Source organism: Myxocyprinus asiaticus, chromosome 3 (assembly GCF_019703515.2).
Source record: "Myxocyprinus asiaticus isolate MX2 ecotype Aquarium Trade chromosome 3, UBuf_Myxa_2, whole genome shotgun sequence".
In the NCBI taxonomy this organism is placed as follows: Eukaryota; Metazoa; Chordata; class Actinopteri; order Cypriniformes; family Catostomidae; genus Myxocyprinus; species Myxocyprinus asiaticus.
The window spans coordinates 18,718,400-18,732,311 of NC_059346.1; the positions used below are offsets into that span (position 1 = coordinate 18,718,400).

Consider the following 13,912-nt stretch of genomic DNA (forward strand, 5'->3'; position numbering starts at 1 on the left):
ATATTGTATTCACTTGGCTAAATTATATTTGCACAGAGTGCTCTCAATCAAATGCTCTGTGGGACTTTGGACTGTTTCTGTAGGGAAAAAAAAACACCCTGACACCAACACTGTAAAACAAACAGCATTATCTGAAAGAACATCTATATGTCATTTTCTTTGCCAGTGTTTCAGGAGAATTATTAAACGACTGTTTCTGATATACAGTTTAGATGTCCTGTACGTAAAACTGCTGACTGCTGAAGTAGGCCTACTTTATTTGATCTCATTTTTGAACAAATTGTGTTTTTTATTAACATCAAAGTAGTTTAAGGAGTTGAACAAAATGCACTGACTGATATTAAACACATTTTGTTTATCACACAGCATGAGTCAGAGTTTTGATGTTCAGCAGAGTTTGTGTTTGAGAGGAGGTGCAGCCATGGTTAATGAAATGCTGCAAGGACACATCTCTCCTTAAAAGGCTTTTCCTGTTTGCTTAACCCCAACCCCCTCAACACACACCCTTTCAGGCAAACCATAGACAAAAGATTGTGACAGTCTTTAATGAAAAATTATCAAACCAATATAAAATCATATCACAACATTTTTATTTTGTAAAAATGTGTTGTTTTGATTTCCACTGTTACAAAAAATGAACACAACGAGAATCAGAATTGAGAACATGCCTTTTCCATTTCAAATTTGAACCTGGCATGACCTGCCCTCTAATCTTGGCTTATCAGTATTCCTTAATGATTTCCTCATATAATGAAGCATGTTTTGTCAAATAAAGTGCTTCCATTATGTTCGCACAAACAAATCTCACAAATTTGTTAAACAATCAGTTCAGTTTGACAATATATTGGTCACATTCTGATTTTCCTCGATTCTTGAATTATAGTTGTATAGTGATAAATTCTGAAAAAAAAAGGTGTTAAATTGTTTGCTATCCAGTAATAATCCAATTAACATTTTGCCAGAAATCAAAAGACAAACATTTATCATAATGATAAACAATGCAGTGAAAGAGATGATAAAATCCTCTGTCTGGATCAGAGTCTTTACAGCTTTATAAAAAAGGTCATACTAGCACAGGCAACACAATACAAACAGGCAAATCTCATATACTGCACAAATGAATTCACCAATGATTCATATAAAGTACATAGGACAAATCATGCATAAAAGGTACTGAAGAAGTTCAATTAAATTTTATAAATGTAAACAACAGCTTCATAATAGTATAGTATTAGTATAACATTGATGAGTATGACATTGATGAGTATGACATTGATGAAATACTACACATTATTAACATTTACTTAAACATTTCAAGTTCACTTGACATGAACATTTAAAATTCCACCTTACACTGAAAACAACAACAACATCAACCAATTTTTGCTTTCCAGTGATTTCAAATATTTTGTATTGCAGTTGTTGTGGTGTTCACTATCAAATATAGCCTAACATTAAGAGACTAATTAAAAAAATATTATATTAAGTTCTATTTTTAAAACAATTGTAAGGCAATAATTGCGTGTAGATGTAAATGGAAATGTATTGTTTGTGTATTGATTGACAGCTGTCTAATTCAAGGGGTCGCTGGAAAATGAGAGCTCAAATTATGTTTTTGGGCTCTCATTAAGAATTTATTTTTACATACCAACCTATTAAAACCATTACTGTGGTTGATTGCTGATGGCCAGAATTTTTAGATTTCTTATATTATACTGTAATTATTCATATCTATGATGACCTGTCCCTAATTCAAGCCAAGTCATTTTTATTTGTATAGCGCTTTTCAAAACACACATCATTTCAAAGCAGCTTTGCAGAAAATGATGCTCTAACAGAAAATTACACTATAATGTCTGAAATGTCTTACGGTCTTCATTGAGCAAAAAATGAAAGCGTGATTGAAAATCATGCTTTAAAACTTATTTGTCTTTAAGCCCCCAGTTAGCAAGCCAAAGGCCTCTGTGGCAAGGAACCCAAAACTTGATAAGATAATGGAAAAAAAAAACCTTGACAAAAACCAGGCTCAGCTGGGGGAGCCAGTTCCCCTCTGGCTATACAGCATGAATATAATGACAATATTAGTTATCTATGTGTAATACAAGTCATGTATGAATTGTGTAAACTGAGTAGATGTTGGTGGGAAATGTTTAAAATGAAAGGATATTGACTGAACTGTCAAATTAATAATTTAAAAACTCTGCCGCCAGCAATTTTTCACACTCAATTTTAAAAGCTCACCATTCACACATACTGTGGACTAATTGCAAAAAAAAAAAAGGTCTAATTTTTCAGAGAACCTCTCAAATAATTCATAAATAATATTGTATGTGTTATGATAAACAGTTTTTTTTTCTTCTACATTTGTAAACATGTAATTCTGGTTCTGTTCACTCAATCTCACTTTGAAAGGTCTAATTTTATTCCACTAGGTGGCAGAAAGCACTACAAATTTTTTTTTCTCTGTCACATTCCATAACAACATACAAATCTGAAACGTAGGTGGCGCTGTAACGCTTTTAAGCCCTCACAAATGTCCATAGACATTCAGTCTAATTTCCAGTTCAAGCAAAACCCTTGTTGTTTCATTGATTATCTTAGCCTCTGAGTGGACTAGAAGTGGAATGAGTGGACTAGAAGCTTATTCTAGGTGTCATTAGAAAGCTGAGATTCTCCCTTTTGTGATGATATAAAACATTATATCATCAATGGTCAAAAACATATTTTCTTTTTTTTCTTTTTTTTTCGTAACAATTTTTTATTGATTCCATATACAAATTTAAACAAACAACACAAGAATACATGGAATCAATTTTTAACAATTATGTGCCCAAACGCCTCAAACGCCGCCACTCTGCCCAACTCGGTGCACCACTCATGAAATGAGGGTGCATCAGCTGACTTCCATCTCCTTAGCAATACCTGCCTGCTGATCATCACGCTGGTAAGGACCCAGTTTTTTATTTGTTTATTCATTATATTAATACCAGCCCCATCACCCAAAATACAAAATCTGGGGCAAAATCAAATCTGAGTACTCAAACCTCACAAATAAAATTCTGAACCTTTAACCAGAATCTTAGAACAGAACCAAAAACATGGGCTATGTCCCCATCCTCCAACTGGCATCGCCAGCAAGTAGGTGTGTCTTTAAGGCCAAGCCTATACAATCTCGAGGGAGTCCAATAAAAACATCTTCCAGTACTAAATTCAAGTCTCCCATAACTTCTTAAGAGATGTTAAAACCCCATCCCCTAAACTCTGAATTAGCCAGGAATAGTACTCTGAAGCCTCGTGAACCTTTCCAAAAGCAGCAAGCACCATCTCTAGAGTGTCTGCCGCTTTAGGGGGCTGCGTAATTCACCCAAAGGTGGTGCAAAGTAGATGGCTCAGCTGTAAGTGCCTGAAGAATTGAGATCTGCGAATCCCAAACTGCTGTATAATATTTTCAAAAGATCTCAACGCTCCATTTTCATACAGGTCACCCAGCGTATTAACACCCTTCTCTGTCCAGCAGAAAGGGGACTTGTTAATGCACAGTTTAGGGTTTAACCAAATACTTGTGGCAACGTTCAGGTAAATGTCCGAATTGAACACGTGGCAAACTTTTGTCCACACTAAATGCATGTACGAGATAATGGGATGTGTCTTTACTTTTCTGGGCAGCTTGGTAGAAAGACTTTGCAATGGCAAGATAGGGGCAAAGACCTCCTGTTCAATAAAGAGACAGGGAGGGGCTCTCTCAGGCGGAAGTGACCAATGTGTCAAATGTCTGAGACCAAAAGCATAAAACAAAAAACGTAAAACAAAATCTTGGGGAGACCGAACCCACCTTTGTCAATTGGCCTGTGTAGCTCATTAAAATGCATCCGAGGACATTTACCATTCCAGATAAAAGATTCAGCGATACTATCAAATTGTTTAAAATATAAGAGGGGAACTTCAATGGGGAGAGACTAGCAGGTAGTTGAATTTTGGAAAACAATTCATTTTTATTACATTAACCTTTACAGTCATAGATAAATGTAGTGAAGCCCACCTGTCCACATTGCTCACAAAACTTTTTATTAAAGGGTCAAAATTAACTATGACTAAATCACATAAATTTGCTGGGAATAAAATACCCAAATACTTAATGCCCTGTTTGGGCCACTTTAAGGCGCTCGGCTGAAAACCGTTACCGGTCAGTACGCTGTCAGAGCCAAAGCTTCGGATTTAGACCAATTAACTCTGAATCCCGAGAAATTAGAAAAGGAATTAATAAATCTGTGGAGGCAAGGCATAGATCTAGTAGGGTCAGAAATGAATAATAAAATATAATCTGCATAAAGCAAAAGCATATGTGCCATACCTCCTGCCACCACCCCTGGAAAATCATCTTCCCTGAGAACTGCCTTAAGTACCTCCCAAGCCATGCCCACAGAGGATGCCTTTAACATTTGTTGAAATTCAGGATTTTGCAAAAGGGATACATTAAAGCACCAACTATATGATTTATTTTTCTCCGTATGTGGCAACACCTCTAAACTCACCAGGGCGTAAGATGTTTCCAATTGAGCATCCACAACAGATCAAATGAGGGACTTAGATATAAAAATAAATAAAAAAATATTTTCTAGAATAGAATCTTATGGACTGATGAAAAAAATGTATAGTCCCTACCAGATGAGTTCAAAAGTCTCCAAATATCTGCAAGACCAAGATTTTTACACATCCTTTTGAAGCGTCAATGTTGCTCGAGGGGGCTTGCACACTTTTGCTTCACTATGATCAAGGACTGAGTCTATCAAAAGATTAAAGTCTCCTCCCAATATTATATCATGAGGGGTGCCAGAGGCTTGCAACATCCCTTCAAGATCTATAAAAAAGCCCTTATCATCAACGTTAGGTGCGGAAATATAAACCAAAATCAACCTTTGCCCCTGAATTTCTGCTAAAACAATAATGACTCTTCCTAATTTATCTTTAATCTGTTTGAGACATCTGAATTGTAGATGTTTACTTATCAATGTAATGACTCCCCTGCTCTTACTTGAGCCAGCACTAAAGAAAACATGTCCACCTCATATCTTCCCAAATTTTTCAGCTTCCTGCAGGGAAAGATCCATTTCTTGAAGAAACACAATATCATATTTCTTACATTTAAGAAAAGAAATGACCTTCCTTCTTTTTATGGGGTGCTCCAATCCATTCACATTCCACGTGGAGAGAGACAATCCGCTCATATTAACATTTTACATTTTGACGTATTAGAAAAAATAAATTGTTTGTCAAAAACAAAATTATAAAGACCACATTCCAACATTAGTGCAACAATCAAACCCCGAACTTCCCCCTGAACCAAACAAACAGAAAAAAGAAAAACGTGCGCATTAACCTCACACATGACAGCGCCAACCGGCGTCCATCCCTCTAAACTCAAACAGTCCATGTACACCTATGAGAGCCCCTGCGACAACTTTGATGTCGGATTGCTCAAGTCCGGTGCTTCTATAAAAAAATTTTGAAATAGAATTACATAACAGAAGAAAATCTATAAAACAAACTCAAGCCAATAGGCAGAATAAACACAAAGAACATGTAGATTCATCCACATACTGTTCATCCACATACTGTCCCGAAGGTGTTTTCTTCCCCAAAACAAGCTCCAGTCCACACACACACACACACACACACACACACACACACAAAAAATTATATGTATACACTACCGTTCAAAAGTTTAGGGTCGCTTACTCATTCTTTATTTTTTTTATTTATTTTTTATTTTATTTTTTTCACATTTTAGAATAATAGTAAAGTCATCACAACTATGGAATAACATAAATGGAAATATGGGAATTATGTTGTGACTAAAAAAATCATGTATTATATATTAAAACTATGTTATATTTTAGCATCTTCAAACTAGCCACTCTTTGCCTAGATTTTGCAGAAATGTACTCTTGACATTTTCTTAACCAACTTCTTGAGGTATCACCCTGGGATGCTTTTTAAACAGTATTGAAGGAGTTCCCATCTATATGCTGGGCAATTAGTGGCTGCTTTTCTTTATTATTCGGTCCAAGTCATCCATTTCAAAAACTTTTTTTTTTTTAAATAAAATTTTTGTTTTGTAATTAAATAAATTAATATGTTGGCACAATTATATTTTTGTCTACAAAACTAATTTCAAACATTTAAGCATACACCTTCAGATCATAAGGTTTTTAAGATCATGAGAAACATTTCAGGCAAGTGACCCCAAACTTTTGAACGGTAGTGTATATAATAATAATAAAAAAAAATAAAAAAATGTTCAGTTTCCTCGGGCAGTCAAATGAATGTTCAGTGAGCCGGCTGATTCATAAGTGCAGCAGATGACCTAATTCTTCCAATGTCCTGCAAAAAAATATTCCACAAAACAAACTCCATCCAATAGGAGGCATAAGCACAAAAAACGAGCAGATTCCTCCACAACTGTCCCGAAGGAATGTTATTCCACAAAACAAACTCCGGCCGCTAGGCGGAACCATCATAAAAAGAAACAAAAAAGGCACTCAACTTCCTTGGATGGTCAAGTGAATGTTCAGTGAATCAGGCTCACTTGGAAGCAATGTGAGAATCACACCATGGCTTACTCATTCCAATGACTTTATGAAGGACAATGCTTGCTGGGGACATGTAAATACTTTGCGGCCATCCTTAGTATCTATTCTCAGTTTGGCCGGAAACATCAGTACGATCTTCCATTGATGTAAGAGTTTCTTGCATTCCTTGAATCGATCACGTTTCTCTCTTATCGAATTCGCAAAGTCTGGGAACAAGAAAATGTTGTGGTTCTTCCAAGAAAGCCTTTCTTTACTCCTCACCTCGCGTAACACGAGATCTTTATCGGATGATCTCAGAAATTTGGCCAGAATTGATCAGGGCCTATCTCCTTCAGCGGATCTCCGAGCTGGGACTCTGTGAGCTCGCTCGTAGACTCGGGAAGAGCTCGTCTAGGAATTTCACCATATCTTGGCCTTCTTCATTCTCAGGAATTCCAACAATTCGGACGTTGTTTCACTGGCTACGATTCTCAAGGTCTTCCAGTTTTTCCAAAATGCATTCCAAGTCCGCCTTGGTCGCTAGCGGGTTAGCAACGAATTCCCTCTCCGATGACTCCAGATAATCGATCCATTTCTCGATGCCCCGATTCTTGTAACCAACTCAGAGAATTTCATCTCCATGGTCGTAATCGATCGACGTATTACAGAAAGATCCTCCAAGTCCGCTATGACCTTCGTCAGCATCACCGACATGCTCGACAGTTGACGTTGAATTTCTCCCGCCACACCGTCCAAACCGGTCTGCGGCCCTGATATGAGCACGTAAGTGTCTTTTAATGTCTCCAGAGCCCAAGGATGTTGAATTCTGACATATTGTCTTCATAGAACAGTTATGAAACAGAATGTATCGAATTTCACTGATTTATGACACAAAATAAATTAAAAACTAGCAACATTTTGGGGCCTGGTAGCTCAGCTAGTAAAGACACTGACTACCACCCCTGGAGTCGCAAGTTCAAATCCAGGGTGTGCTGAGTGACTCCAGCCAGGTCTCCTAAGCAACCAAATTGGCCCAGTTGCTAGGGAGGGTAGAGTCACATGGGTTAACCTCCTCATGGTCACCATGATGTGGTTCACTCTCAGTGGGGCACTCTGACTCTTTTAAGAGAGTGTAGTCCATCCTATGACCAAGATGATACAAGCAGAGGTCAGTGAGGCAAATTACCATTCTACCAAGCTCTACTAGATGTTTTTAGCGCTCTTGTGAATGTACTAATCAGTAGTTTGCGGTTGGAAGATAAGGTTTATTTAATCATTTTGCAGAGAATTCTTAAAATGATTTTAATGTATATGACATTCACAGGGATCCTTCCTGACATTTGGTAGCGGTTAACAATAGCGGATTTATGTACAAAATAATAATAATAATAATAATAATTAATAAATAAATAAACTGAGATTGAAAACGTTTTGAGATTTGAATGAGGCCAAATAAGAGATTTGGCGCCCCCTGTAGGAAGATTTAGGAAGACCTACAGTCAACACAATCTTTTCGTCCCTCCGCCCTCGTGGTGGAGCATGATGATGAAAAACATGAAATTGCGAAAACACTAAAAGTATAGTTTGTGAAAACCGTAAAATTGTGTTTTCTGAACGTATCGTTTATTTGAATGAAATAATCTCCAGAGGAAATATCGGTCCATTAGGGAGTGCTGACAGGATCTGGAAAGAAGAGAAAGCAACAGTAAAATCTCTGAACATAGAGACATGCACGCCCCTTTAAAACTTCAATTCCATTGGTTTAGATGAAGTAGTTTAGGGGAATTTGCTAAATATGTATGTCCGGATCATAACATTTGTTCTGAACGGTCAGTTAGAAGACTTACGGTCAGACGTGTAACTGTAATTGAATTTCGGAAGTTGTTTTAACGCTCTCTGTAAAGATTTACTTTGTGTTGTCAAGGAATTTAAACTTCTGTGCGCATTAATATCACAGTCGGTTTATTTACCGACATTAGATCACTGACAGGAATCCAGACGATGTCTTCTTTCAAAGAATTTTTACTGACTTTCTTCATGCCAGACAAATGTTATGAACAGTTTTTCCTTTATTACAACTTTATGCACGGTGAGAGGCAATTGTATCTCGAATAAACGTTTACAAAATGCTAGTAGACATATACATGTACTGATTTATAAAGCCATGTAAACATAATAAAAATATACTGAACAAATCTATTTTATAATGGGTACAATATGGGCAAAATGCATACTAATCATGTACATTGTACAACATAATTGGTTGTGTTTGGAACAGATCTCACAGAATGTTCAACTAAAACAATTTCTGGACGTTTGATATTAACTGACACTATCTGTCTTGTTCTTTAGTACCCTGTCTGAAGATTATCCTGAGTAAGACTATGGGAATATTTATTTTGATGGGAACTGCTTTTGGTGAGTAGTTGTCATCATAATGTGATACTTTTCCTTTATTTATATTTTTCAGGTTGCATCCCAAATTCTTATATTTCCATATTGACTGAAGTTGTATTCAAACTTTCTTAGTATGTTTCTACTTCTTCCTTTCCACAGCCCCGTTGCTTCAGATTTGGAAAGTTCTTTGGTCTGGCAGTTCTATTGGACTGTGTCTGATTTCTGTTTTTTTAGAACTGTTGGCCATCTCTGCCTATACTGCTTTCTGCTACAAACAACACTTTCCCATTGGGTAACACAACATAGCAATCAATGTTAAAATCTGTTTTGGGGTTTATAAGTATGTGCTGCTAAATATGTGTGTACATCCATGCTTAAACATGTATGTGAATGCAGAGCCTGGGGGGAAGGTTTATTCACACTGATCCAGATTGCTGTCCTCGCTTTTCTCATTCAGCACTACAGAGGGAAAACCATTAAAGGTCAGAAAAAAGAGTGACATAAAAGAGAAGAGAAAAGACTAGTCTTAATGATGTAAAGTTATTATAAATAATAACCTTCCTTGAATGTGTTTGTGTGTGTATTTATTATACAGGTATATATTTCCTTGCTCTATACTGTGGCTTTATGTTCCTCCTGGCTTCACCTTTGACCTCTGTGTCAGTGGTTTGGACCATGCATGAATGGAATGTGCTGTTGGTTATTGCTGGCAGAGTGAGACTGGACCTTTTTTTATTTTTTTTTATTTAGGGATAGTTCACCCAAAAATGAAAATTCTCTAATTTACTCACCCTCATGCCATCCCAGACGTGTATTACTTTTTTCTTTTGCTGAACACAAACAAGTATTTTTAGAAGAAAATTTCAGCTCTGAAGGTCTTTACAATGCAAGTCAATAGGGTCCAAAACTTTGAAGCTCAAAAAAGCACATAAAGGCTGCATAAAAGTAATCCAAATGACTCTAGTGGGTAAATGTGTGTCTTTAGAAGTGATATGATAAGTGAGGGTGAGAAATAGATCAATATTTAAGTCCCTTTTTACAGTAGTTTCTCCCGGCCTGGTATTGGCAATATTCCCAAAGAATGTGAATTGCCAAAATAAATAAATAAAATAGAACTCTTAGAAGAGAAGAGTGATTGGGCCTGGGTAGCTCAGTGAGTATTGATGCTGACTACCACCCCTGGAATCACGAGTTCGAATCCAGGGTGTGCTGAGTGACTCCACCCAGGTCTCCTAAGCAACCAAATTGGCCCGGTTGCTAGGGAGGGTAGAGTAACATGGGGTAACCTCCTCGTGGTCGCTATAATGTGTGATTCTCGCTCTCGGTGGGGCACGTGGTGAGTTGTGCATGGATGCCACGGAGAATAGCTTGGGTCTTCACACGCACTATGTCTCTGCGGTAACGTGCTCAACAAGCCACGTGATAAGATGGCACGGATTGATGGTCTCAACTGAGATTTGTCTTCTGCCACCTGGATTGGGGCGAGTCGCTATGAGGACTTAGAGCGGATTGTGAATTGGGCATTCCAAATTGGGTAGAAAAGGGGAGAAAATCACACACACATAAGAAGAGAAGAGCGATTAGGAGGGCTGTTTGAAAGTACAGATTTATAGTAAAAAAATGTTTTTTAAATAAATTATAGTAAATAACATTTAACCACTAGAGTTACTTTTATGCTGTCTTTATATGCTTTTTCGAGCTACAAAGTTTTGGACCCTGTTGACTTGCATTGAAAAAACCAACATAGCTGAGAAATTCTTCTAAAAATCTTTGTTTGTGTCCAGCGGAAGATAAAAAGACACACTTCTGGGATGGCATGAGGGTAAGTAAATGATGAGAGAATTTTCATTTTTGGGTGAACTATTCCTTTAAGAAAGAAAATCCATATAGATAGTGTGTATGAAACAAACAATTCTTAATTTTTGTGTGTCTGTTTTCTGTTTTGTGTGTGTTCAGTTGATCCAGGCATGCAGTAACTACAGATGCGGTCACACAGGGCAGATCTCTGCTCTCTCTGTTGTTCTGGTGTTTCTCGGCTCTCTAGGCCGTATCTTTAGTTCACTACAGGTATACAGACACTCAGCAGGCTAATAGATCAGAAATGCTTTTTTTATTAACATCTCTTTTACATATTTTTTAACCTCTCTTTCTGAAGGAGACGGGCCTTTCTTTCTCGACTCAGGTGCATGCACTGGCCAGTTGTTGCAGTGGGATGATCCTAGCACAGGTTTTGTTATACTGGAATAAATGTATGACAAGCAAAGAGCAAGAGGGGCAAGTGGAGAAAGAGAAGGCTGAATAGAAGAGGTAAAATAAACTCTGGCTATATGCAGAATGTCTCATAGTACCTCTGGTAGCACAGTATATTGGGACACTTATCCTGAGTCAAGTGCAAGGCAATGTATGGCACTCGAGAACTCCTAAACCTTACGCCCTGAAATACTCATTACAATGGATGAATGTAAAAATGGATGTGTACAAATGAGTCATCAAAGGGACCTTTTGATAGAAATGTATTAATTTGAACAAATCTAACCTAAACTGCTGAGTTGGTAAGTAGCCGAGCAATGGCACTGGTACTGGTACATAATTGATGTTGTGCAAATCCTGTTAGGTGTAAAATAGCATCACTTGGCATTTCTGTCTGTTTTATTAATTTAAGTAGTTCTTTGATTGACAAAAACAAAATCGTATAAAAATAACACAACTCAAAAACATTTTTGAGTATTCCGGTGTCACATGTAGTGCTTACTGTAGAAATAAGTACTTAATAGGCCATTAAACAGAACATTTAGATTGAATGGGAGCTAGTGGATCAGGCTTGAGACAAATATCTTTCTTTTGGCAGTGCTAACTTGTTTACCCAGTTAGAACATTAGAGAAAGCTCTCAATAAGCTGATCCTTTATATTTACATTAGCCTTTAGTAGCATTTTCTTCTTATTTGTTAGACATACCATTCATTTTTTTTTCCTGTAATCTAAACTTTCTGCGAAATGTAACTGTATATCAGTTAATACATTATTGACTTCTGATTTTGAAATGCATAGTCATTCATATGTCATGTCCACTGCATCATAAAGTGATGTCTAGTTGAGTTTCTGTTAGCAAAGAGATCAAATGAAAGACTCATGGCTAAATTATATTCATATATATGATGGATCGTAATCAAACCATGTTTCACACTTTTTGTTGTAGCCACTGGTCTCAGTGTTGATATCAAATGAATTTTGGGTTGATTCATGTGTAAAAATTACTATTAAAACTATTGTTTACTCGCTGTATACGTGCTACACTACAAAACAATAATCAGTGGAAATGCAAAGAAAAAAAAATGAAAATTCTGAAAAGGCTTGAGCTACTGTTCTCTTTTCAAGTGAAGTTCTCATTAGGATGCATTTTGCATTTGCAGAAATACACCACTAGGTGGCAGGAGAGTAATTTAAAAAAAAAAAAAAAAAAAAAAAAAAAAAATATATATATATATATATATATATATATATATATATATATATATATATATATATATATATCTATATATTATTTTTTTTTTTTTTACCCCTGAATAGGTGTAAATTGCTGTTCCTCTACTCTCTTACACTATCTTTGTAATTACATGTTCAGTATTTTTATTCCTGACTTTCTTCCCCTTAAACTATGTTTTGACACAAAAGTGTTTGATTCGTGATATCTTAAGTTTCATGAAAATTTTTACTTCTCTCATTAGCTCAGTTTTAAGATGTGAATCAGTTTTACGTTAACACTGTTAAAGTTTATACTGCACATTTTAAAGAGATTATTTCTGTAATAAAATATGTTCCTTATGAAAAAATCTCCTTATGACATTTGTTCGAATAATGATGTTGTTTTATCCTTTTATATAATCTGTTTACAGTCATGCTGGGTGAAAGGATCTAGGGGATTTGTTTTGAAGTCATCAAGACATTTAAAGATATTGAAATTACAGACAGCATGTCCCCCAGTGTTGCTTAGGAGCTGTGTTGACGGTGAGGTAAGGTTTGTTTGCTGGGTCCGGTTGTGTAGTCTTGGATCTGTCTGCTTTGTGGGAGGTCTTCTCTGTGTGGCATGTGTGTGTTTCCGGAGTGATGAAAACTCGCTGAAACATGAGTTATAAAGCGTGTGTGTATATGCGTGTGGTTTTCTCCTTATCTACCTGTCCGACAGATCTCAATCTACCATCATAATGATCTAATCTGCTTGTCTGTGTGGAACCCCATGTCATGCATGTGATTTTGTACCCTGTTCATGAGGGTCTGAAATAATTGTGTGTTTACGTGCACACTGCATATGAAGACTTGGAAGAATTATGTGTTATTCTGTTAAAAATAAAGTGATTTAGGCTACATGAATGTTTCATGTTTATAACTTTTACGTGTGACATTTTAGAAATATGTGAGTTTGTGTCTGTATTATCTCGGCACTTTGATCTGTGTTGTTTGGTTGTGTCTGATAGCAGTCCATTGATGCAATTCTTCCTTAAATCTGAAGAATGTGGTCTTGACGTTTGGTGAGTATTTCTATCTATGTGGGCTTCATGGGAGTGGCTTTTGGCTGATGATGATACAGATCTGACTGTAGACTGCAATTCATGGTGTTTTAAATTTTTGAGCAAACACATTTTGAGCAGATAAAACTTCTGAATCAATGCAGAGGCGTTTATCTGTATGTTTCTCGGTGCACTTTTGGCCATGTGGACTCTCTTGAAAAACTTTTCATACTTTCACTACACTCCAAATAACCTGCAATAGTTACTTAAGTATCTATTTTTACTTGATCTAACCTGTAACATTTATTTTGTTCTTGTAACCTAATTTAGTCAGGTAGGTTGGTTTAGCCATGTTGACTTCAGTAGAACCAGTTCATTTAGATGTTACCCCATAAAGCACGTTTTTTAGGTTACCTGACAAGTACAGTATTTAATTTGTG

The 13,912-nt window shown here is 36.5% G+C and overlaps 1 protein-coding gene across 4 annotated transcripts; it reads left to right on the forward strand.

Annotated features, from left to right (window-relative positions):
* The first annotated feature begins 8,106 nt into the window (after positions 1–8,106).
* Positions 8,107–13,912, forward strand: LOC127423997 (mannose-P-dolichol utilization defect 1 protein-like). 4 transcript variants are annotated; one of them, XM_051668749.1, is made up of 8 exons: positions 8,307–8,658; positions 8,922–8,987; positions 9,126–9,258; positions 9,363–9,448; positions 9,562–9,680; positions 10,923–11,033; positions 11,122–11,273; positions 12,861–13,912. In XM_051668749.1, exons 1-7 carry the CDS (start codon positions 8,571–8,573, stop codon positions 11,266–11,268), a joined length of 750 nt encoding a protein of 249 aa, XP_051524709.1. In that variant the 5' UTR covers positions 8,307–8,570; the 3' UTR covers positions 11,269–11,273; positions 12,861–13,912. The 4 variants fall into 4 exon arrangements, with proteins under 4 accessions (XP_051524726.1, XP_051524709.1, XP_051524701.1 ...); XM_051668766.1 differs by lacking the exons at positions 8,307–8,658; positions 12,861–13,912 and adding an exon at positions 8,107–8,274 and having other exon boundaries at positions 11,122–12,247; XM_051668741.1 differs by lacking the exon at positions 12,861–13,912 and having other exon boundaries at positions 11,122–12,247.

Bases quoted from the DNA above. Each gene is read 5' to 3' on its own strand.
- LOC127423997 (XM_051668749.1), top strand. From the start codon at position 8,571: ATGTCTTCTTTCAAAGAATTTTTACTGACTTTCTTCATGCCAGACAAA. The intron at 9,259-9,362 runs GTAACACAACAT...ATGTGAATGCAG, and splicing joins AAACAACACTTTCCCATTGG to AGCCTGGGGGGAAGGTTTAT. The intron at 9,681-10,922 runs GTGAGACTGGAC...GTGTGTGTTCAG, and splicing joins TGTTGGTTATTGCTGGCAGA to TTGATCCAGGCATGCAGTAA.